The 24,479-nt window shown below is 51.7% G+C and overlaps 2 protein-coding genes across 2 annotated transcripts in view; one reads left to right on the top strand and one right to left on the bottom strand.

Annotated features, from left to right (window-relative positions):
* Nucleotides 1-5,897, top strand: part of LOC141729518 (olfactory receptor 1G1-like) — a 31,797-nt gene extending 25,900 nt beyond the window's left edge. Inside the window, exons 2-3 of the mRNA XM_074544227.1 lie at nt 5,180-5,378; nt 5,658-5,897. Coding sequence (XP_074400328.1) covers nt 5,180-5,378; nt 5,658-5,897 — 439 coding nt within the window. The remainder of the gene's footprint in view (nt 1-5,179; nt 5,379-5,657) is intronic.
* Nucleotides 1-24,479, bottom strand: part of LOC141729543 (uncharacterized) — a 525,531-nt gene that overhangs the window by 168,833 nt on the left and 332,219 nt on the right. The window lies entirely within an intron of this gene.

The following is a 24,479-nucleotide window of genomic DNA, read 5'->3' as shown; positions in this document are numbered from 1 at the left end:
ACTAGCCAATAGCAGCCTGAGTCTCCAACGGCCATGGCCTGCTCCTACTGGTTGAATTACATAAGTAAGGTAATTATACAATAAATAGTTGATTTAAGTTATGAAGTTGAAATTATTTATACTGTGAGGCCTACAGTCCAGCTGTAGGCCACCACAGAGGAATATCTCAGGAATATGTAATCAGTATATGTGATAAAACCTCTGCTCACCTGACACTTGGGGCACTCGAATGGAGGAAGGATCCTCCAAGTGATCAGTGCTGCAATAAAGAATGGCTGCTTTCTAATACTCAGAATGTGTTAGAAAGTTTCTATTTTGGTGATTTCAGTATCTGTTCCACAATGCCCTGTAGTTTCACAGTGGCCCCTTGGTTCTGAAGTGTCACAATGGCCTCAGTCCCACAAGGCGCTGCAATGTCCAAAGAGTCCCCTTAATTCCATGGGGCCCTGAATTGCTACAATGGCCCCTTGGCTCCATGAGGCCCTGCAGTGTCGCCCTGGGGCAGGAGGCCAGGAGGGATTCGTTCCCCACACGCTGCAGCTCCCTGGGCCAGCTGGCACCGACACCTTCTCCCAGGCCAGCACTGCCGGGCACAGCCAGGGCTGGGCCACACTGCAGCTCCCTGCAAACCACGGCGGGGGCTGCCAGGCCAAAACCCAAGTCACAGACAGTTTGTCACTCTTCCTGTCTGTATTTGACCAAGAAATGTCCCATTGTGGGGTCCCCTTTTCCTGCAGTCACTGCAGCACTGGGACCATCCCTGGAGCTCTGAGTGTGAGAAATGGCCAGCGCTGCACCTCTGTCAGCACTGTCAGCACTGACTCGGGGATGGTGGGAAATGCTCTGTGGGGTGGCTGGAACGATGGAAAAAGGACAATTGGCAGTGCAGAGGGAAACCCAGCGGGGCTGCTGGACGGGGGCAAGACATCTCTGTCCGAGGGAGAAGTTGGCTGTGAAAGTCCCTCCTGTGGATGCTCATGTGCCCAAGAGTCGGGCAGTGAAGAGCATCACAACTACGGACAGGAGGATGGGGCTGCCAGGATTAAAGTGTCTCAGGGGGGTCTGGACTGGCCACACAAGGGTGAGTTATTTCTGGAGACCTCAGGTCATCAGGGGATGGATGCAACCTCCGGATGGGCTCATGAGTGAGGGGTGGATTTAACCATGGACACCATCTCCAGGTTATCCCTGACTGTGAAACCTAGGCTGAGATCAAGCAGGGTCAGGCAGGCAAAGCCCCTGTGGTGTGGGGGAACAATGGTGGGAATATAAATCTAGGGAGGCACATGGTCTTTGTAGTAGGAGTAGCAAATTGGAGAGCACCATTCCTAAACCACAATAGCCCTGTCAGAGCCAGCCCTGTCCCTGCACTGCCCCAGCTCTGCTGCCCCACAGCTGCTGGATCAGGAATGGCAGAGCCATGGGGGAGGGAAATGCACAGGGGCTCCTCCAGGCCAGGGCAAAGCATAGTCAGTGGCAAAGGGACACAGGGATGGGCTGTTTGTGTGCTCTGCCACGGCAGGAGGAGAGGCAGTGCTGCAGAGACCCCCAGACCACGTGGATCCCTGCAGGAGCTGATCTCACACAGCAGTTCCCAGACCTCTGCTCCTCATTGGTTTCTCTGGTTTGATGTTCCCTGGTGGTTACACCCAGCCCCACACGCACCAGTGCTGGGTGTACACACACCAGTCTCACTAGTGCCTGGGTCCCCAAAGGACACAGGACCTGATGATTTGTGGTCCCCATTCCAGTATGTGACACTTGGACATTCCTTGGTACCCAGAGCAAAGAGAGTTCTCTTGTCCCAGACAGTTCCTGGCAATGGAGTGTTTAGGGAATGCCACAGGCTGCAGGGATCAGCTGTAGGGCATGGCGAGGGACAGGCACTGACCATCATGTTCACACATGACCAGCTCTTTCATCCCCTTTTCTCCGTGGATTCATGTTTGTTCTGCCACAAAACACCATGGTCACCATGTTGCCACTCTTTCCCTTCCTCTGGTCCTTTCTTAGGCTTCCCATGGGAAATCTTGCACATTCCCCAAATGCCCTTTGTGGATTTCCATCATGAATCTCAGACCTGATGCAGAACCCTCCATGCTCAGCTGGGGAGGTCATGCTGGAAAGCTCTGCGATTGACCCCCTTGGTGAGTCATTCATGAGGAGGTGTCAGAACTTTCCTTAAATTATTTATCTTCTGTTTTTTAAATTGGAATACCCCTGAAATATCATCTACTGCAGCCTCCTTGCTGTGGGAAGGCACAACTACCACTGGAACAGATGGTCAACACTCCTGACCTTGAACACCTTTTGGAATGGGGCATTCAATTCTATAGACAACCTGTTTGCAAGTTGTCAACCTCATCACAAAATATTTCTTTTTTATATCAAATCTAAATTTATCCATGAGCATTTTCAAGACTATGTCCCTTCTTCTGCCACTACAGGCTTTTACAAATATTTCAATATTTCTTTTCATGTTTTAATCTGAAAAGACCTTGAAAGGACAGAAAAATCTCCCAAGATGGGATTTGGAGGGCTCAAGCACATGACCCAGAGAAACTGATGGTCCTGGGCTCAGTGGTGTGAAGACTGAGAACAGAACAGGAGAAGCCAGAGAAGGCTTGGAGGGTGTTTTCAGAGATGTTAGAGCTCTTCCTCTTTGTATGAAATAGCCTGAGAAAAAAAATGATGCCACACATATCACCTGGGGTGGTGCAGACTAGACACAAAGCGCAAGGAATTACCCTCCCAGGGCAGGGCTGTGGTGCAACACATCCCCCAGAAAGAGGCTAGAGCAGGCCAAGGCTCTGTGTGGGCAGGCAGAGGCAGGCAGGAGGCAGAGCTGTCAGCAAAGGAAGGGCCCAGCCAGGTGGGGCAGCTGGGAGATACTGACAGCCTGCAGGGACAGAGGCGCAGGGCAGGGACACCGTGGGACAGCCTGGGCTGCACAGGGCACAGGGATGGGCAGCAGCTGCAAGACAGCCCTGCCAGAGCCAACTTGGGCAGCACTTTGGCCATGGCTGCTGGGCCTGGGCCTGAGGCCACGAGGGGACAAGTGACCTTTGCAGGCCTGGGGCCTCATGGCCTCCTTGTCCTTGCTCAGCAGCCTGGCAGGGGCCGCCCCATGCTCCTGCCCTTGGCATTGCCCATCCCCATATTCCAGTGCCCATCCCGGGAAGAGCCCTGAGCAAGGAGGGAGGGACAGCATCTACCTGGCCAGGGGCTGGGGCTCAGGCCTTGGCCCTTTGCATTCCTGAAACACATCCAGGTTTGCTCAGCACCAGAGACATCTTTGCCTTGTTTGTCCCCAGGTGTCATCACTGCCTCCAGTGTTCTGCTCTACCTGGAACCTGGGGACACTTTCTCAGTAGGACCCATTAAAACTTCAAGAAACTTTGGAGTTTCAATTTAAAGTTTGAGTTCTTGAGAACTTTTCTGAACACTCTCTTGGGGACTGAGTCTGATGTAAACAACACCAAAGCCCCAAGAGGCTCATTAAATTCTTTGTGCTGTGTCTGTGCTGCTGAGCTTTAAAGGAACAGCTCTTGCCAGGACCAGCTCCTCTCTCAGCCCAGCAGGGCTGAGGGCTCTGCCTGCAGGCACTGAGGGGACAGGAGCCAGGCAGAGACAGGCTGAAGGCAATCAGGATTGGGAAGACATTGAGCTGAGACTTCACTTGGGGAAACATCTTCACAGCCCTGCGCATGGTGAGTGTGTGGGTGCAGGGCAATGTCCCCTGTGCTCCTGGAGGGATCTTCTGAAGCCAGCACACCCCACAGCCTGGGGGATGTGTCAGGAGGACTCTCCCATGTTCACTGTGGCACAGGAGCAGGAGGAGGAGGAAGATGTGCTGCAGAGCGGGGTTGCCCTGGGCACCGTCAGAGGGACAGGGCAGGACGGCTCCTGCTGCCAGGGACGGCTGCAGGGGCTGAAGCTGGGGCTGGAGCCAGGGCTGCCCAGGGCTGTCCTGCAGAGCAGCTCCTGCAGCCCTCAGGGCTCTTGGCCAGCCCAGGCATGTGCCACCTTCCAGGGGCAGCTCTCAGCCTGCCTGGCAGCTCCCCATGGACGCTGCAGGGAAGAAGTTGGAGGTGGAAGGAGCCACATCCATCAGGGCAGATTCCTCCTGCTGTGGAGATGGTGCTGCATGGCCAGAGCTGCTCTCAGCTTTCTCCTGAAGGGAAGGGAAAGGGGCTGTCAGCTTTGGCTGTGTCACTGAGACTCCTGCACTGTCACCCTGGTCATCAGCAGATGGGCCTCAGATCTCCCTCAGAAAGTGCCTCCTCACCCTCCTCTCCCTACAGGCAGCAGCAGCAGCACCTTGGCTTGCAGCATCTCTGTTTGTCTGGCCTGCCCTTAAGGCCCTGCTGCCAGGGAGATGCCCCTGAGCAGTGCCCTGTGCTGGGAGGAGTCTGCAGGGCAGAGCTGAGCCCCCAGGGCTGGGCCAGGCTCTGGCAGCCTTGGCAGGGACAAGATTTGGGTAGAGAGAAACAGCTCCCAGTAGGCAGAACTCAAGGCAGAAGAGAGCCAGACCAACCCTTGGTGTCCCATCCTGTCCAGCTGCATAGGGAAAGAGAGAAGGGTTTGGATAAAATTATTTTTAAATTGGAGAATTCCCAAAGTCCACTTTATTTTTCAAGAAAGGCTTAAGTGTGATCATGCTGAAATAAAGAGAGGTTAAATGAACAAAGGGCACCTCTGTGGGACCAGCAGGTGTGATGTCACTGGGGCACAGGGAGCTCTGTTCTCCCTCTGGGCTCCCCAGTATTCAGACTGAGAGCAATGCTGAAGATAAAGCAGTAACTCAGAAGGAGCAGAAATCCAAAATCAAAAATAAAGAAATTTAGCGAATTTCCTTCAAAACAAGATAAATAATTTTGAGGGGATTCCTAATAGAAGAGCATAGGGTGGACTCAAGGAAATCTGTCCCTGCTTGTCAATGTCTTCTTTCAACAGTTCACTATGCCCACAGTGAAGGAATGTCCAACAGCAGCTCCATCAGGCACTTCCTCCTGCTGGCATTGGCAGACACGTGGCAGCTGCAGCTCCTGCACTTCTGCCTCTTGCTGGGCATCTCCCTGGCTGCCCTCCTGGGCAACGGCCTCATCATCAGTGCCATAGCCTGCAGCCACCACCTGCACACGCCCATGTTCTTCTTCCTGCTCAACCTGGCCCTCAGTGACCTGGGCATGATCTGCACCACTGTCCCCAAAGCCATGCACAATTCCCTCTGGGACACCAGGAACATCTCCTACACAGGATGTGCTGCTCAGGTGTTTCTATTTGCCTTTTTCATCGCAGCAGAGTATTTTCTCCTCACCATCATGTGTTATGACCGCTACGTGTCCATCTGCAAACCCCTGCACTACGGGACCCTCATGGGCAGCAGAGCTTGTGCCCACATGGCAGCAGCTGCCTGGGCCAGTGCCTTTCTCCATGCTCTGCTGCACACAGCCAATGCATTTTCCCTGCCCCTGTGCCATGGCAATGCCCTGGGCCAGTTCTTCTGTGAAATCCCCCAGATCCTCAAGCTCTCCTGCTCACACTCCAACTTCAGAAAAATTTGGATTTCATTTGTTGGTGTCTGTTTAGCTTTTGGCTGTTTTGTGTTCATTGTTTTCTCCTATGTGCAGATCTTCAGGGCTGTGCAAAGAATCCCCTCTGAGCAGGGACGGCACAAAGCCTTTTCCACCTGCCTCCCTCACCTGGCTGTGGTCTCCCTGTTCCTCAGCTCCTCATTTTTTGCCTACCTGAAGCCTCCCTCCAAATCTTCCCCATCCTTGGATCTGGCCCTGTTGGTTCAATATTCAGTGGTGACTCCAGCCCTGAACCCCTTCATCTATGGCCTGAGGAACCAAGAGCTCAAGGCTGCAGTGTGGGCACTGATTACTGCATGATTTCAGAAACATTAAACTGCTTGCCACTTTCTTCGTGTCATTGTATGAGTAATCTGTAATAATTCCTTTTTTTTTATTGGTTGTGGGTGTTTATTACCTTTGTTTTAGTCTATTAATCTTGTTCAAAAATAGAACCATTGTTTGTGCCATTTCTTGTTTCTTGTCTCTTGCTGTGGCCTCAAACTGTGTCAATGAGGAACTCTGCTCTCAGTGGCTTTCAATGAACTTATGCATCTCTCAGCAAAGTTTTCACCAGATAGCCCCTTTTGTTCCCTTCTCTGAAGCTGCAGCAGGAATGTCTGTGTGCAGAGCTGGGGAAGATCAGGACTGCTCCTGCTGGCCACACCATTTCTGATCCAGGCCAGGAGCCATTTGCCTTCTTGCCCACCTGAGCACACTGCTGCCTCATGGCCAGCCTGCTGTCCATCAGTCCCTGTAGGTTCCTTTCTGCCTGGATGCTGTCCAGCCCCTCTGTCCCTAGCCTGTAGCACTGCAAGAGTTGTTGTGGCCAAAGTGCAGGACCTGGCACTTGGACTTGTCAAACCTCACCTTGTTGGATTTGGGCCCTGGATCCAGCCTGTACAGGGCCCTGTGCAGAGCCCTCCTACCCTCCAGCAGATCTACACTCAGACATGGCTTGATGTCATCTGCAAATTTGCTGATGCTGGACTCAGTCCCCTCATGCAGATCACCAGTGCAGATATTGAAATTCACACTGGCTGGCTCTGATCCCTCAGCCATCCTGTGGGTGCCCTGGGATGGCACTCAAGGTGATCTGTTCCATAACCTTGCTGGGCACCCAGGTCAGGCTGACAGGCCTGGAGTTCCCCAGCTCCTCCTTCCAGCCCTTCTTGGGGATGGGCTCACACCGGCACCTCCAGTCCTCTGGGAGCTCCCTGCTGAGCCAGGACTGATGGTAAATGATGGAGAGCAGCTTGGGGAGCTCATCCACGGCTCCCTCATCCCCCTCGGATGGATTCCATCCGATCCCATACACCTGTGAGCGTCTGAGTGGCTCAGAAGGTCACCAGCTGCTTCCTCCTGGATTTCAGGGGGCTGTTCTGCTCCCTGTGCCCATCTACCAGCTCAGGAGAATACTTGTCCTGAGGCCAACCTGTCCTAATATTGAAAATTGAGAGAAACAAGGTGTTAAGTAGCTTAGCCTATTCTTTATCTTTAGTTACTGTATTCTCCACTGCATCTAAAAAAAGAGTAGATGATCTCCTTATCCCATGTTTTGCTATTAGTTTATTTATAGACACATTTTTTATTATTTTTTTATAATATTATTATTTAATTTAATAATATTTTTATTTTTTTTTTATTATTTTTAATTGAGCTTTCACCTCTCAACTTTTCTTTCTGCATGACCAAAAACTATCCTTAAACACTTCCTAAGTTTCCTGACCTTCTGTCAAAAGTTGCATCCTTTTTTTTTCCCCTGAGTTCCCACAAAAGCTCCATGGGCAGCCAGGCCAGTCATTCTCCTCACCAGCTCATCTTCTGCCACACTGGGACAGGCTGCTCCTTCCCTTTTAAGATTAGTTTCTTGATGTGCGTCCATCTTTCCCAATCCCCTTTGTTTTTAAAGGATGTTTCTCTTTTAAAACTTCAGTACTTATTTGGTACTCCCCAAATCTGCATCCTAAACAGGCCAAAGTCTGCCCTTCCTAATTCCAGTGTGGAAGTTCTGTAGTTGCTCCTCCTTCTTTCACAGAACATTGAAAAGTTGATTATTTCATGGTCACTGTGCCCCAGGCAGCCTCAAAGCCCCACATCTGCCCCCAGCCTTTCTCTGTTTGTGAACAGCAGCAGACAGAGCTTTTCTTGGCGGTGGGAGTGTTACCAAAAATTTAGTAAAACAGAAAATTCCTTAACCCCAATGTAGCATTAAGAAGCAGCATTCTTTATTCAGCTGAATGCACGGGGGAGAGCTCCTCCCAAAGCTGTGCATGCTGAGTACAGGAAAGTTTCTCTTGATATTCTGTATTTTGCATACATATTCATTGATTGTCCTGGACTAAAAATAAATATGATAATCATTTCCCCAAAATCATTAACATATTTCCCCTCCCCTTTACCCATGCATTCTCCTGTCCTGGGGGTCTCCCTGGTGGTCCCTGGTGCTCGTGGACCCCAATGTTCCCGTGGGTCTGGCTGAGCTGTCAGGACACTCAGGCTGCTGAACTTCCAGTTCCCTTCTCACACAATGGGCACTGTGTGGTTTCCACAGGCCTGGGGTTGTGGAAAACAAGCTCCAGGTGTGAGCTCACCTGGTGAAGACAACTTATCATCTGGTACCATGATGTCACGGAGTGGGCTATGACATCACAGAGTGGGTTGGGTGAGGTCATCGAGCAGCCATGGCATCATAGTCTGCCTCTGTGACATCAGAGACCCACCTGTGACATCACAGGGCAGAGGTCTGACATCACAGTGCAGACTATGGCATCACAGACTCTGGTGTGACATCAGAGACCAGCTGTGTGACATTGGAGAATGGGCTGTGACATCCCAGAGGGGCTGTGTGACATCCCAGTAGGGCTGTGTCAGGTCACTGGGTTGGTCACTCTGCCCCAGCTCCCCCTCACAGTCTCTCCCAACAACTCCAAAGCTGTCCATGCCCAGCAGGGTCCCTGTCCCCTGGGATCCCCCCTACCCACCTGGAGCCACAGCCTCCACCAAAGGATGTTCCACAGGATCCACCCCAGAACCTGACATGGGGACAAGGGGCCAAGGCTGTGTGATCAGGACAGGAAGGACTGGGATTATCCAGGTCACTGTGGCCTGGGTTGGGTTGCCCAGGGCAGGAAAGATGTCTGGCAGCTGGAGCAGGGTCTGGGAAGGGCCCCAAGGTGGGGCTGGAGCCCTTGGGCTGTGAGCAGAGGCTGAGGGAGCTGGGCTGGTCCAGCCCAGAGCAGGGAAGGCTGAGGGGCTCCTCATCCCAGCCTGGCAGTGCCAGCCAGGAGGGGATGGAGAACACAGAGCCAGGCTCTTCACAGGGGGCTGGGGGGAGACAAAGGCCAGTGGGTGGAAGGGGAAAGAGAGGAGATCAGCCAGGGCATGAGCAGATGAAATGAGTCAGGCTGGTTTCAGCATTTCCTCAACACCAAGAGCAGGCTGACCTTCCTTCTCCATCCACCACTGATAGACTTGCAAATCCGGAATTGTTTGAGATGTTCTGTCCTCAGTCCAGGACAAGAATCCTGATACAAGAACTTAATTGTGTTTATATCTATTACAGAACCACATTAGTCAAAAATTAATTTTAGTATGCAAATCAGTTGTGAACAGTGGACTCATCAGACATGCAGGGACATTGCACATAGCTCAGGGAAGAGTTTGTAATTGTGTGATTGTTATTTTAATGGTGCAATTTTTATTAAGTGCTGTGGGGTGTTCATAAGTTTGTTAGTTTGCTCCCCCTTTTTCTGTGTTAAATGGTTTCTTCCTTTCCCAGTACTTCCCTGTCAGTTAGGTTGCTACGGAAACCTCGCTGTTCTTAGTTGCCGAAATGAAACTGTTCCTCCCATATTCTCCCTTATAAGTGAAAGTTGTCTCCTCCCTGGGCCCAGTAAATCACCCCTTTTCTCCTCCCAGGTTTTGAGAATTTTCTTTTCTCTGGGAGTTATGGTTGGCTGTAGCCCCGGAGCCCCTCCTAGGATTTATAACAGTTGGTTACTTTGGTATATCAATTATGTTTCGTACCTCCAAATATGTATTACTATTGGTTAGCCGGGTTTCCCTGCCTTCTTCCCCCCTTTTCCCTTAAAACCCTCTCCCGCCCCCTGTTCGGGGCCATTTGCTGGGAGGTTCCCCTCCTTGTTGGTCCTTCTGTAATAAACCGACAGTTTACCCCCAGCAAGTGGTCACCTCCTAATTCGTCTCACACCGCGCTGCTCCGAGCTATCACCCAGCTCAGCCCAAGGCCAAGACACCGAGGGGGGCTGGCTTCAGATGCACAGGGGCACCGGCCTTCGCCCCTCACCAGCTAGCCGGATTCCAGGGCCGTGTACGCCCACGCGCAATTAAGTTATATCCTGTTCAACTATGGTCTGTTGGCTAGGTCCAGTGTGGGCTGGAGGGAGCTCAGATTTGCACAGGGCTGCTCTGAGTGCCAGCCTTGGATGGGGAAAATGGTGGGGTGGGGGTAGGGACAGAGTCTGATTGATTGTCAGCCATGAAAGGTCTTGATTTTCATACCCAGTCAAACTGCATGAGGAGGTACTTGGATTCAATGTCAATTGGAGATTGCACATTTCAATGAATTACTAGTAAAAAAAAAAATTACAGGACCTAAAAAATATTTTCTTGCTGTTTTTTTTTTAAATTCAGGGTATTCACATTGAATTGGCTTCTGAAATCTGACAATTTAACCACATATTTGATTTGAACACTTAAATTATTCCCAGAAGCTTAGCTTGTTTAACCGTTCTGAATGTTAATGAGCCCTGGGACACTGAATTCCTGCACTGAAGAGCTGAAGGCTGAACAAGCCTCTGCAGCAGGAAAATTCAGCAGCAGCCTCCAAGGTACTGAGGATGTCAGCAGCCCCCACTGAGGCCATCCCTGCCCAGAGACCGTGGGGGAATGGGCAGACAAGGAGAGCGTCCCTGGGGCTGGGGCAGCACAACTCAGAGGCACCAGCGGCTCCAGCTGGGAAATGGAGTGTGGAATGGGGCTGGGAAAGCCCTGCCTGGGCTGGGCCAAGCAGGACACACAAGCCCTGACTTCCATCCAGTAGAAAACTCTGTCAAGGAGATATTTTAAAGGAATTACAATTGTTTCTGTATTCTGAATTGGACTCCCTGGAGCAATACCAACAAGAGATCCTCAGGAGCTCAAAACAACCAAACAGTCTTTACTGGTAACTTTAGAAAGTCAGAGAATTTTTGGCAAATGATTTAATATGACATTCAATCAACATAGAACACTTCTTAAAGCACTGACTTGACCCATTCAACTTCACAAACTCTAAGCTATTTGAATTTTGCATTACTCAAATTTGCAAAAGTACCGAAATAGAAGAAAAGGACAGAAAGAGAGAGAGGCAAAAAGGATACAGAGGAGCATACACAGAGGTACCAACTCCTGGATTCCAGTAGTGTTTAGATGGAAATTCCAAGAGGAGGTAGGGCCAAGATGTGTGCTTGCCTTGTGTTCAGCCTTCAATACCCCTTGGTCTCCCTGGGCCCTTCCCCCAGCTGGGACTGTGGGTCATTTGGTCCCTCAGGAGCTGGGCTGGGGCTGCAGAGGTGGCTGTGGAGCATTGCCTGTGCTGTGCCAGGGACTGGCAGCCACTGCTGGGCTGGCATAGAGGCTCTGGGGGAATTGGGGTTCCAGGGCAGGGCAGGGCTGGGGTTCCTGGGCAGGGGAGGGCTGGACCTGCCCCTTCCTCCCCTATTGGAATAAGATCCCAATATTACCACGTAGATTGTGCCTGGGCTTGTCTGACCCCTGCTCCTGTGCCAAAAGAGGCAACTGTGGTGTTTCACCTCAGAGACACTTTTGGCTGGCTGGATGGTGCAGCTGAGCACCGAAACAAGTCCAGGCTTGTAGAAACTCAGTTTGCCTCAGGTGGGAAGGCTTCAGGCTAAGGTGAGGACGAAAAGGAGACAGATTCTGCCAGAGGGTTAATATCAAGAGTTTATTCCATGGTCACAGACACCTGAATCTTAGGTAACAGCTCCAACAGAATCCCGACCGCATGGCCTGAGTGACTTTTTAAGCTCCGGGGTGAGGGGAAGGGAAGGGACAGGTGAGCCACCAACCAGGTGGGACAGGCAGGGTCTCAGGTGTGGGAAATAGGTATGATTCGTGCTGATAAAAATTGAAACAGTAATCAATATTGATACAGTAATTAATATTTGAGAATAATAAAATAGTTAAAAGTTGTAATGCCAAAGAAGAGAGGGAAAGGAGTGGCTCCACCCACCCCCCCTTCCCAGCAGATGTTCTCAAGGACCACAGGAAAGAAGCTGAAGATACAGTTGCTAAAAATGACCAAAGAACCTGGTTGGGTCCAAGAAAATGCTAATTATAAAGGACTTATTGCTTTGATATGTAGATGCAGTGATACGTTAGTCTTGGCTTAGATTGTACTGGCTTGGTGCGCATGTGTAACCCAAAGGTGAATTAAAGGACAACAAAGAAGACTACAGGGCCTTCATCAGTGACGACCCCCAAAGACTTGTGCGACCACCAAACCGACTGGTGGCTCATGCGTAGTAAAGGTGGTAATGAAGGCGGAGACAGAAAAGTGACGAACTGAAAATAGGAGGAGATGGAATTGACACATGGCATATAAGGGGTGACTTTTACTTGGCAAGCTTGTACGTGAAGTGGCAAGGGTCACTGAACCCTGCACTCCGTACCCTGTGGTTGTTTTTCCTTATGCGCTATTATTTGAACCAAATTGTCCCTTATTTATATATTTTCTAAACTATTCAATTAAAATTGTTGCTATCTTAAATATTGTTTGGTTTATTTGATGGGATAATTGGGAAAACAACACAGGGAACGATGACACCCAAGACAGACCAATGACCTCTGGGCACAGGGGCATCTTTTGAACCTGACCAACCACAAGATGGCCTTGCTGGAATGTTAAGACTGATTGACAGCCCAGCAGGGGGCAAGGGGGAAGGGGAAGAGAGATATTGCCACACCTGGGAAGGGGCTGGGAAGTTTAAAACAGGAAATTGCAACACACTGCAACACTCCCCACACATGAAATGTCTTGAGCCAAGAAACTCCTCCACTCTGTCACAATAGGGAATACTGGAGGTGAAATCCCAATTCTGGCCATGGGCACCTAGATAAGAAGGACAGTTCTTTTCCTTAGGAATGAAAGCCCTGGTTCTCAGTAAATTTCTGGTTTGATTGTTTGGATTCTGTTTGGTTTTGTTGTTGCTTTGTTTCCTTGTTGTGCCTGAAGTGTCCACTCAGGAGCAGAGTGACTCTTGCCAAGGAACTTTGTGCTGCTGTCCCTTAATATTCAATCTGGTTTTTGCTGATCCCTTGCTGGGGATTTTTTCAGCGCTCTCACGGCCTCGTTGGTAGCAGGGTGAAGGAGCCCTGGCCCAGGCTCTGGCCTGGGGGACACGGGGACGCTGCTGGGGGGTCCCTGTCCCCCTGTGCCACCCCCAGGGCCCCAGCCCCGCGTCCCCGTGTCAGGCTCTGGGGTCAATCTCGTGGAACATCCTCTGGGGGAGGCTGCGGGGCCGGGGGCGGGGGGGACCCGGAGGGACAGGGGACCCCGCTGTGCACGAGCAGGGTTGGACTGCTCTGGGGGGAGCTGTGAGGGGGGCCGGGGCAGAGTGACCTCCCCAGGGACCTCAAACAGCCCCTGTGATGTCACATTGTCCCTGTGATGTCACACAGCCCCTGTGATTTCACACTGCCCTGTGATGTCACACAGTCCCCATGATGTCACACTGCCCCTGTGATGTCACACTGCCCTGTGATGTCACAGAGCCAACTCTGAGATGTCACCCTATGATGTGATACAGCTGCTCTGTGACGACACAGATGTCTCTGTGATGTCAGAAAGTCACTCTATGATTTTACAATTTCTACTGTGATGTCACAGCGTGCTCTATGATGTTACACAGCCACCTGGTGTTGTCACAGCCCACTCCCTGATGTCACAGAGCCGCCTTCTATGATGGCAGGATCTGCTCTATGGCCTCACACCCTACTCTATGATGTCACAGCCACCTCTGTGATGTAACAGCCCCCCTCAGTGATGTCACAAAACCCTCTCTGTGATGTCATACTGACACTCTGTAAGGTCACAGCACATACTTTGACCTCACTGCACGCTCTATGATGTCATGCAGCCATGATCTCACAGCCTGTTCTGTGATGTCACACAGTCCCCTCTATGACACTGTAGCTGCTCCGTGACCTCACACAACAAACTCTGTGATGTCACAGCCCAATCTGTGACCTCACACAGCCCACTCTGTGTTGTCACACAGCCCGTGGCTGACATCCCAGCTGCTCTGTGGCTCTGTGACACAGCCCCAGAGGTGCTGCTGTGACACAGCCCCCTCAGGGCCATCCCACAGCCCCTGCCAGTGCTGAGCCCCTGTGAGCTCTGTCTGTGCCCTGCTGGTGTCCCTGAGGGGCCCTGGCAGTGCCCCAGCCCTGCTGGGCTGTGCACAGGAGCTGCTCCTGGCCAGAGCTGTCTCTCTGCAGTGCTGCCCTTGCCAGGAGCTGCCTCTGGGCCAGGAGCCCGGCCCAGCTCAGCAGCACAAACACAGCACAGGGACTTTAATGACCCTCTGGGGCTTTGGTGCTCTTTGCATCAGACTCATCAGTGCCTCAGAGTGGGCTCAAAAACTTCTCAAGACTTCAAAGTGAGATTGAAACACTGAAGTTTCTTGTACTTTCAGTAGATCCAGGTGAGGCATAAGACTGATAAAGTGTCCCCACGTTCCAGGTAGAGGAGAGAACTGGTGGCAGTGATGACAAGTTGGGGCAAGCAGGGGAAAGGTGTCTCTGATCCTGAGCAAACCTGTGCCTCTGTCCCTGCAGGCTGTCGGCATCCCCCGGCTGCCCCACCTGGCTGGCCCCTTCCTTTGCTGACAGCTCTGCCTCCTGCCTGCCCCTGCCTGCCCACACAAAGCCTTGGGCTTCTCCAGGCTCCTCTTGGGGGACATGCTGCACCACAGCCCTGTCCTGGCAGGGAAATTCCTTTCTCTTTGCTTCCAGTCTGGGCCTCCCCAGCTGCCTATGGAATTTATTTATTCTTTCTCTGGCTGTTCTCTACTATGTCAAAAGGATCCACCATCTCTGAAACCTCCCTTCAGTCCCTCTCAGGGCTCCTCTGCTGTCCTCAGTCTCTACCCCACTGAGCACAGAGCTCCTGTGTCCCTATACAGTGCTCATGTGCTAGAGGCAATGGGCACCTGGACAAGAGGCACAGTTATTTTCCATAGCAAGGAAACCACAGAGCCCCAGGGTTTGAAAGCAGATGAGAGGCAGTCACCAGAGGCCAAGTCAAGCCAGAACTGTCTGTCCTTGCAGCTTTTGTCTGAAAGCAGCCTTTGGATATATAGAGAGTTTTGAGGGTGGAATTCCATTTCAGCCATGGGTTCCTGGACTGGAATGACAGTTCTCCGTAGGAAGGAAAGGGTGGAGTCCCAGTGTTTCTAAAGCTTATTAGAGGTGGCCCCAAGGAGGCCAAGGCCAGCCAGACCTGTGGTCAGGGAGGAATCCTTGGATAGAAAGAATTTGGGAGCCAAAGCCAACTTTTGTCTACGGGCATCAGGACAAGAAGGACAGTTCTTTTCCATAGGAAGGAAAGTACAGAGCCTCAGTGTTTCAAAGGCAGATGAGAGCTGGCCCTCAGGAAATCAAGAGAGCCTGGACAGACCTGGCAGCTTTTGTCTGGGAGCTATCCTTGGATATAAGGAATTTTGGAGGCTGATTCTCAATTTTGGCCATGGATGCCTGGACTTCAGAGATGCTTTTTGCCATGAGAAGAAAAGCACAGGCCCCCAGTGTTTTGAAAACAGATGAGAGGTGGCCCCCAAGAGGCCAAGGCCAGCACAGAGTAGGTTGTGTGAGGTCACAGGTAGGGCTATGACATCACAGAGTTTGTTGTGTGAAGTCACTGAGCAGCTACAGCATCATAGAGGGGATTCTGTGGCATCACAAAGCAGGCTGTGACATCATGGCATGGCTGGATGACATCATAGAGCTGGCTGTGAGGTCAAACTGTGTGTGCTGAGACATTAAAGAGTGTCAGTATGACATCACAGAGGGGGTTTTGTGACATCACTGAGGGGTTGTGACATCACACAGCTGTCTGTGAGATCACAGCAGAGGATGAGGGGCCACAGAGCAGACCCTGCCATCATAGAGGGTGTCTCTGTGACATCAGAGAGTAGGTTGTGGCATCACTGGGGGACTGTGTAACATTGTGGTGGTTTGACCAGGAAGAAGTGGAATTCTGGGAGGCTGTGGTCAAACCAATGGATGTTCGGAGTTTGGTATTGGTACCTGGTGTGACCAGTGCGGTTTGGACACACCTCTGAGAATACACAGGGGTTAAAAGCAGAGCTTCGGGCCTGAGAGGCCTCTTGGGACATCGAGGCGAAGAGGTCAGATCTCCCTCCCCTGTCCAGCCGCTGCTGCTGGGCGGGGGAGGAGCAGCCATGTGGTAGGCCTGGGCCTGGACAGAGATGGGGGGTGAGAAGGCCCTCGAGGATGGAAGGGTGGAGGAGCAGCCCCAAGAGACATCGAGCAACCATTCCCCCCCCCAGGAGGGAGAGAGGAGAGAGTCGGTGTCTGAATGTGATAGCAGCCGGCCAAGGAGGAGAAAGGGGGGAGAAGGGTGCAGCCCGGCCGGCCGCAGCAGCAGCGTGTGTGGGAGAACCGGCGTCCTGGGACAGACAGAGACTGGAAGTTTTAACCCCTTCCTTACATGATTGGGGTCTTGCAAAAATGCTGATCCTCCTCGGAGCTGAATAAGAAGGGAGATAGGAGATGAGATGAGACAAGGACCTGGCCCGAAGAATGTGGAGATGACTGAGTGGGGAGAGATGACTGGAGTGGCCTTTTGGCTGGACTTTTCTTGTGGCCATGGACTCAGTTTGTTCCTGTGTCACAGAGACTGCACTTAGGGGGAGGCAGTGCCTCGGAACCAGGAGGGTTAATCGTGGGGACCCCTCGGCCCCAGGGGGTTGGAAAAATATGGGTGGGACAGATGTCCCAAAGCAGAGACTGTGCCTTTTTGGAGTGAGACAAGGCATCCTTAAAAGACAACCCTAAAAGCAGCTCTAGTCCATGCACAGTGGTGAGAGCACTGAGCATAGAAAGAAGATGTCACAAGTGGCAAAAAGACTTTTTCCGGGTGGTGCCGATTGACATTGGAAGCACACGAAGTTTCAGCATGTTTCCAGAAGAAGCCTATGGAACAGGAAAGACTCCTCTCCTCTTCATAGACTGAAGTTTGAGTATACTAAAGAGTAGTGCCAAGCTGAGCAGTTGGCGATTTGAGAGAATGTATTAGATTGAGAAATTCTGGTAGTGGGGAAGAAGAAAGTGTTTTTTGTAAGGTTTTCAATTTTTTTTTCTTTTCCTTATAGTTTTTTTCCTATTTTCCTGTAGTTTAAGTAATAAAGTGTTCTTTATGTTTAAGCTGGAGCCTGTTTTGCTTATTCCTAGTCACATCTCACAGCAGACCCCAGAGAGAGTGTTTTCATGGGAGCACTGGCTCTGTGCCAAGCCCAAACCATGACACTTGGGTTCCCTGCAGTCGGGGATGACCCCAAGAATCCTTTTTTCCCAGCCTGATGTTTCCAAGAAGGAGTCTGAATTCTTTGGCTCTGGTTTCCAAGGTTGTTTATTTTTTCTTATCTGTAACATTTTTTCTCTGGCCTGCCGAGATCTTTTCAGCAGGTCAGACAGAGGCACACTCTCCATCCCGGGGCTGGTGTCTACGTTTTATCCTATGAACTATGTGTACTTAATATTTATCATTATTTTCCAATACCTAAAGACACACAGCAGGAGACTTTCAATCAAAACAAATGCACCTTTTATTGCATGCCCATAGCAAATGTAACAAAAGCATTAGAAAGGCGATAAAGGACAGAGAGAGAGAGAGAAAGGAGGGTTGGGTTGGGGGAATTGCTACCAACAGGGAGATGAAATCCCCATGGTCTGGCCAATAGATCCATCTGGTCACATCGGGGAGAATCTCAAAGCCTTTGGTTAACTCAGGGCTCTTTTATAATCTACCGCCGGGAGGGAGCAGGACGGCACATGGAGGAAACAGTGGAGAATAAATCCATTGGGAACAGGCACAGACAGTCCAGGTCTGAACAGCACAAACCGGTGCCAGCAGTGAGTGGGGCCCGTTGTTTCAGGACTGGCTCCTATGGGAAACATCCCGCTTCCCATGGCAGACATCCCGCTCCAGTCAGGCCAGCACCCCTGGGTTAGAATTTGAAAGGTCTCAGTCTCAGTCCTTGGGGAGCGCTTCAATCTCTGTCCTTGACTGTGGTCATGAGGCAGATGAGGGATCTTTGGACTGTGTCCTATAGAATGACATCCCAAAGCATAAAAAATTTATGCATTTTTCCAATAAATTAAATGTAATTAATTAATAAATGATAACTATGTTTTCTTCTTTATAATAGTATTATTCTATATTTCTATTACCAAATTTTAATTTTTATATTAAAAAATCCATATTTTTTGCAAGCAAAAAATTTATTGGTCATTGGTTCTAAGTAACACAATTCCCTTCATCAATTCATTAACCAGTGTGCTACTGATTTTTCTATCTTTATGGTAATTAGTCCTATTTTCAATCCTTTTGTCATCTTTTTTTCATTTTCACAGAACGGGTAAAAGGGGCCACTTCGGGGTCCATGGAGAACTATCTGGGGCACGTTTGTGGCAGTTTTGGGTCTGGGGAGGGAATTCAGAGAGAACTTAGGGTCTGGAGGACACTTGGGGGAGCCGGGTGGGCACTTGGAGGGGCACTCAGGGATTCTGAAGGACAGTTCGGGGTCCGGGGCAGCACTTGGGAGTCCAGGGGGACCCTTGGAGGTCAGGGAGGGGAATTTGGGACCCTTCGGAGTCCGGGCGGGCCCTTGGAGGGCTCTAATGGGGCTTTCAGCGGCGTGGAGATTGATGGGAGTTGTAGGCGCAAGTCTAATACAGTTTAACCGAGCCGCGGAGCATCATGGGAGTTTGAGGCGCAGCTGCAATGGCTCCCAATGGAGGCGCAGGGCATGACGGGAAATGAAGTCCCGGCTGGAACAGCACTGGACATGCGCCGCGGAGCATGATGGGAGCCGAAGTCCCGGAAGTGGCTCCAGCCCTTGGTTTCGGGGTCCGGGAAGGGTCCTGGCTGACACTTCTGCGTCCGAGCCGTGACTTGAGATCCTCGGGTAAACATAAACTGTTCGGGAGCACTTGCGGGGAGCTCCGGGAGCTCTAACTGGGCTCTTTAGGGCGGGGGGCTCGGCAGGAATTTTAGGCGCGGGACTGTTCTGAGGGGCTCTGGGGCCGCGGCGGGGGAGAGGAGATGAATTCCCAGAAGTGGCTGTACCGGGCATCTGTGGGGTCGGGAGCACTCAGGGTATCCGGGGACGCTTTTGGAGGCTCCCGAATGGGCGCTGAGGGGGCATTGAGGGATCCTGGAGGATCTGGCGGACACTCAATGAATGGACAAAGCAGTGGCGAGTCCCGGGCTTCTGTGGAGCGCAGGGCATGACGGGCGTTGTAGTCCCGGCTCCAAAGAGGCTCAATGGGGCCGCGGGGCATGACGGGAGTTGCAGACAAAAAAAAAAAAAAAAAAAAAAAAAAAAAAAAAAAAAAAAAAGTGGGGCCAATATCAGACACCGCTTCCGAGATCCTAAACCAGGCGCTGATTGGCTTTGGGCGGTGATGGGCGGGAGTCTCGGCAAATGGGATGCCGTGGAGACGGGAACAGCCCATTCAACATCTCCAGTCGCTTCCAGTAGAGCCCAGTTCTTCCCAAGTAGAACCTATTACAACAACAGTGCCCCTCCTGTCCCTCCCAGTACAGCCCAGTCCCTCCCAGTTCCCCCCCAATATCATTCACAGAATACCCCATTGTCCCCAGTATGTCCCAGTCCTCCCCAGTGTCACTCCCAGTATGTCCCAGTGTCTCCCACAGCGTTTCCAGTGTTCCCCAGTATGTCCCAGTCCTCCCCAGTGTTTCCAAGGACAGTTTCATTTCTCTCGGTGGCCGTGGCAGCCAAACCCAGCAGTGGGGTCAGTGCAGTGCCCATGGCCACAGCCCCTTGCAGGGGCCCAGAGCAGCTTGGGCTGATGATCCACCCTCACAGCTGGCCCAGGGCAGCTCTGCAGTGCCTTTGGTGGCACCTGGGGCTGGCACACACCTCAGCAGTGTGTCTGTTTGCACTGGGGAAACTCAGCAGTTTGAGATTGCTGCAAAAAGTACAAAAAGGGAAAACCCCTCTCAGGCTGGGTGCAGCCAGCTCTGCAAGCACAGCGGGGCCCAGGGCAGTGAGGACAGACAGGATGGGGTTGGGCAATGTGGAGCAAGGTTGTGCACACTGGGTCAGAGCTCCAGGCACAGCTTCTGTGAGCAGGCCAGAGCTGCTGAAGAGAGACCCTGGGTCAATATCAATCACAGAATGTTGCAATCACCTCTGCTCTAAAGAGAAATTTAATCAAAGACACCCTTTAAAAATAGAATGTATATTTTATTACTGCTCTTTGAAATCTTTCTCCATAACTGGACTAGGAAAACTTTAATGACACTCTCAGGGCTTTGCTGTTGTTTACATCAGACTCAGTCTTTGAGAGTCAATAACACAAAGTTAAATTTAAACTCCAAATTTTCTTGAAGTTTTAATGGCTCCCCCTGAGGGACACCACTGGGAAAGTGTCCCCAGGTTCCAGTTAGAGCAGAACACTGGAGGCAGTGATGACAGCTGGGGACAAACAAGGCCAAGGTGACTCTGGTGCTGAGCAAAGCTGGATGTGTTTGAGGAATGCAAAGGGCCAAGGCCTGAGCCCCAGCCCCTGTCCAGGCAGATCCTGTCCCTCCCTCCTTGCTCAGGGCTCTTCCCAGGATGGGCACTGGCATGTGGGGATGTGCAATGCCAGGGACAGGAGCTGGGGCGGCCTCTGCCAGGCTGCTGAGCAGGGACAAGGAGGCAATGAGGCCCCAGCCCTGCAAGGGTCAGTTGTCCCCTCATGGCCTCAGGCCCAGACCCAGCAGCCATGGCCAAAGTGCTGCCCAAGCTGGCTCTGGCAGGGCTGTCTTGCAGCTGCTGCCCATCCCTGTGCCCTGTGCAGCCCAGGCTGTCCCACGGTGTCCCTGCCCTGCGCCTCTGTCCCTGCAGGCTGTCGGCATCCCCCGGCTGTCCCACCTGGCTGGCCCCTTCCTTTGCTGACAGCTCTGCCTCCTGCCTGCCTCTGCCTGCCCACACAGAGCCTGGGGCTGATACCAGAAGGGTTAATTCAATTTTTACTGTGCCTGTGAACTTTCAGTACAGGAACAAGGCATTCAGGGGCTGCTTTCCCAGCAAGGATGGTTGGAGGGAAGATGAAGACATCTGGCTGAAGGGTGCAGGGATAGAGAAAACAAGGACTGAATCTGGGAACTTGGGGTGTGTTTTATGGAAATAGGTAAATTGTAATTCACATTTAGTAACTGTATTTAAACAACACACTGGTAGGATTACATTTCCATGTGATGTTGGGAGTTATCCCTCACTACAGCTCAGGCCTGAGTAAATTATACCCTCTGAAATAGCAAATGAGAGCAGCTCTGTGCTGAGTGGAGTGGAAACTGAGGACAGCAAAGGAGACCTGGGAGGGATTGAAGGGAGGTTTCAGAGATGGTGGATCATTTTAGCATAACAGAGAACAGCCAGAGAAAGAAAGAATTAATGCAATGGGCAGATAGGGAAAACAGACAGGACCCAAACATAAAGGAATTTCCCTGCCAGGGCAGGGCTGTGTTGCACCATGTCCCCCAGAAGGAGCCTTTGTGTGGGCAAGCAGAGGCAGGCAGTCATGGTCCTCAGTGGGAGCCATTAAAACTCCAAGAAAATTTGGAGTCTAAATTTAACTTTGAGTTCTTTAGAAGTTTTTTGAAGACACTGTCAAGGACTGAGTCTGATGTAAACAACAGCAAAGCCCTGAGAGGGTCATTAAAGTTTTCCTAGTCCAGTTATGGAGAAAGATTTCAAAGAGCAGTAATAAAATATACATTCTTTTTTTAAAGGGTGTCTTTGATTAAATTTCTCTTTAGAGCAGAGGTGATTGCAACATTCTGTGATTGATATTGACCCAGGGTCTCTCTTCAGCAGCTCTGGCCTGCTCACAGAAGCTGTGCCTGGAGCTCTGACCCAGTGTGCACAACCTTGCTCCACATTGCCCAGCCCCATCCTGTCTGTCCTCACTGCCCTGGGCCCCGCTGTGCTTGCAGAGCTGGCTGCACCCAGCCTAAGAGGGGTTTTCCCTTTTTGGGGTTTTTTGAAGCAATCTGAAGCTCCTGAGTTTCCCCACTGGGAACAGACACACTGCTGAGGTGTGTGCCAGCCCCAGGTGCCACCAAAGGCACTGCAGAGCTGCCCTGGGCCAGCTGTGAGGGTGGATCATCAGCCCAAGCTGCACTGGGCCCCTGTAAGGGGCTGTGGCCATGGGCACTGCACTGACCCCACTGCTGGGTTTGGCTGCCACGGCCACCGAGAGAAATGAAACTGTCCTTGGAAACACTGGGGAGGACTGGGACATACTGGGGAACACTGGAAACGCTGTGGGAGACACTGGGACATACTGGGAGTGACACTGGGGAGGACTGGGACATACTGGGGAACACTGGGAATGCTGTGGGAGACACTGGGACATACTGGGAGTGACCCTCGGGGATACTGGGACATACTAGGGACAGTGGGGCCATTGCTGAGAAGACTGGGGACACTGGGGCATCCTGTGGATGTCATTGGGATGAACTGGGAGGGACTGGGAATAAACTCAGGTGTATAGGGAGGGACTGGGCTGTACTGGGAGGGATTGGAGGGGCACTGGGCTCGTACTGGTTTCTACTTGTAATAAACAGGGCTGTACTGGGGTTGTACTGGTCTGCACTGGGGATGAACTGGGCTGTACTGGGAGGGACTGGATAAGTTGAATGGGCTGTTCCCGCCTCTACCCTATCCCATTTGCCGAGACTCCCGCCCATCACCGCGAGCAGCCAATCAGCGCCAGAAATCGGAGACTCGGGAACCGTCCCTACGGTAGCCACAACTCCCGTCATGCCCTGCAGCCTGATTGAGCTCCATTGGAGCCGGGACTACAACGCCCGTCATGCCCTGAGCTCCACAGAATCCCCGGTATCCGCTACCTCTTTGTCCCTTAAGTGTCCCCCAGACCCTCCAGGATCCCTCAGTGCCCCCTCAGCGCCCATTCGGGACCCCCCAAAAGCGTCCCCGGATACGCTGAGTGCTCCCAACCCCACAGATGCCCGGTACAGCCACTTCTGGGAATTCATCTCCTCTCCTCCACCGCGGCCCCAGAGCCCCTCAGAACACAGCCCCGCGCCTAAAACTCCTGCCGTGCCCCCGCCCTAAAGAGCCCGGTTAGAGCTCCCGGAGCTCCCCGCAAGTGCTCCCGAACCGTTTACGTTCCCCCGAGGATCTCAAGTCGCGGCTCGGATGCAGAAGTGTCCGCCAAGTGCCTTCCCGGACCCCGAAACAAAGTGCTGGAGCCACTTCCGGGACTTCGGCTCCCATCATGCTCCGCGGCGCATGTCCAGTGCTGTTCCAGCCGGGACTTCATTTCCCGTCACGTCACGTGCCCCTCTAAGGGCCATTGCAGCTGGGCCTCGAACTCCCGTGATGCTCCACGGCCCCGTTAAACTGTATTACACACCCCCCTCCCGCGCCTACAACTCCCATCACGTCCCGCGCTCCAGCGAGCCCCGTCAGAGCCCCCCAAGGGCCCGCCCGGACCCCAAAGGGCCCCAAATTCCCCTCCCTGACCTCCAAGCGCCCCCTGGACTCCCAAGTGCTTCCCCGGACCCCGAACTGTCCCTCAGAATCCCTGAGTGCCCCTCCAAGTGCCCACTCGGCTCACCCAAGTGTCATCCAGACCCTCAGGTTCTCTCTGAATTCCCTCTCCAGACCCAAAACTGCCCCAAATGTGCCCCAGAAATGCCTCCACGGACCCCAAAGTGGCCCCTTTTATCCTGTCTTTGAAAATGATAAAAAAGATAACAAAAGGATTTAAAATAGGACTGATTAGCATAAAGAAGGAAAAATCAATAGCCACACTTCTCAATGAAGTAATGTTGGCAATTGTGTTACTTAGAACTAATGACCAATAAATTTTTGCTTGCTGAAAAGCTGTGGATTTTTAGATATAAATATTAAAATTTCTTATTACAAATATAGAATAATAGTATTATAAATAAGAAAAATAGTTATAATTTTCCTATTTCCAAAACTTATATTTTTAAGGGGAAATGCATAATTACTACTATGTTTTGGGATGTCAGTCTGTTAGAGATGGTCCAAGATCCCTCATCTGCCTCACAGCCACCGTCAAGGACGGAGATTGAAGGCCCCCCAAGGACTGAGACTGAGACCCTTCAAATTCTAACCCAGGGGTGCTGGCCTGACTGGAGTGGGATGTCTGCCATGGGAAGCGGGATGTTTCCCATAGGAGCCAGTCCTGAAACAACGGGCCCCACTCACTGCTGGCACCTGGTTGTGCTTTTCAGACCTGGACTATCTGTGCCTGTTCCCAATGGATTTATTCTCCACTGTTCCCTCCATGTGCTGTCCTGCTCCCTCCCGGCGGTAGATTATAAAAGAGTTAACCAAAGGCTTTGAGACTCTCCCTAACGTGACCAGACGGATCTATTGGCCGGACCACGAGGATTTCATCTCTCTGTTGGCAGCTATTCCCCCCCTGCTTTTCTCTGTCTCTCTATCCTTTATCTCCTTTCTAATCCTTGTGTTGGATCTGCTGTGGGCACTCAATAAAAGGTGCATTTGTTTTGGTTAATACTGAAATTCCCCTGCTGTGTGTCTTTGCACCCTGAGATCAGTG

Source organism: Zonotrichia albicollis, chromosome 7, assembly GCF_047830755.1.
Source record: "Zonotrichia albicollis isolate bZonAlb1 chromosome 7, bZonAlb1.hap1, whole genome shotgun sequence".
Classification (NCBI taxonomy): domain Eukaryota; kingdom Metazoa; phylum Chordata; class Aves; order Passeriformes; family Passerellidae; genus Zonotrichia; species Zonotrichia albicollis.
The sequence above is the reverse complement of the archived record's forward strand: the minus strand, read 5'-3'. Positions and strand labels throughout refer to the sequence as shown.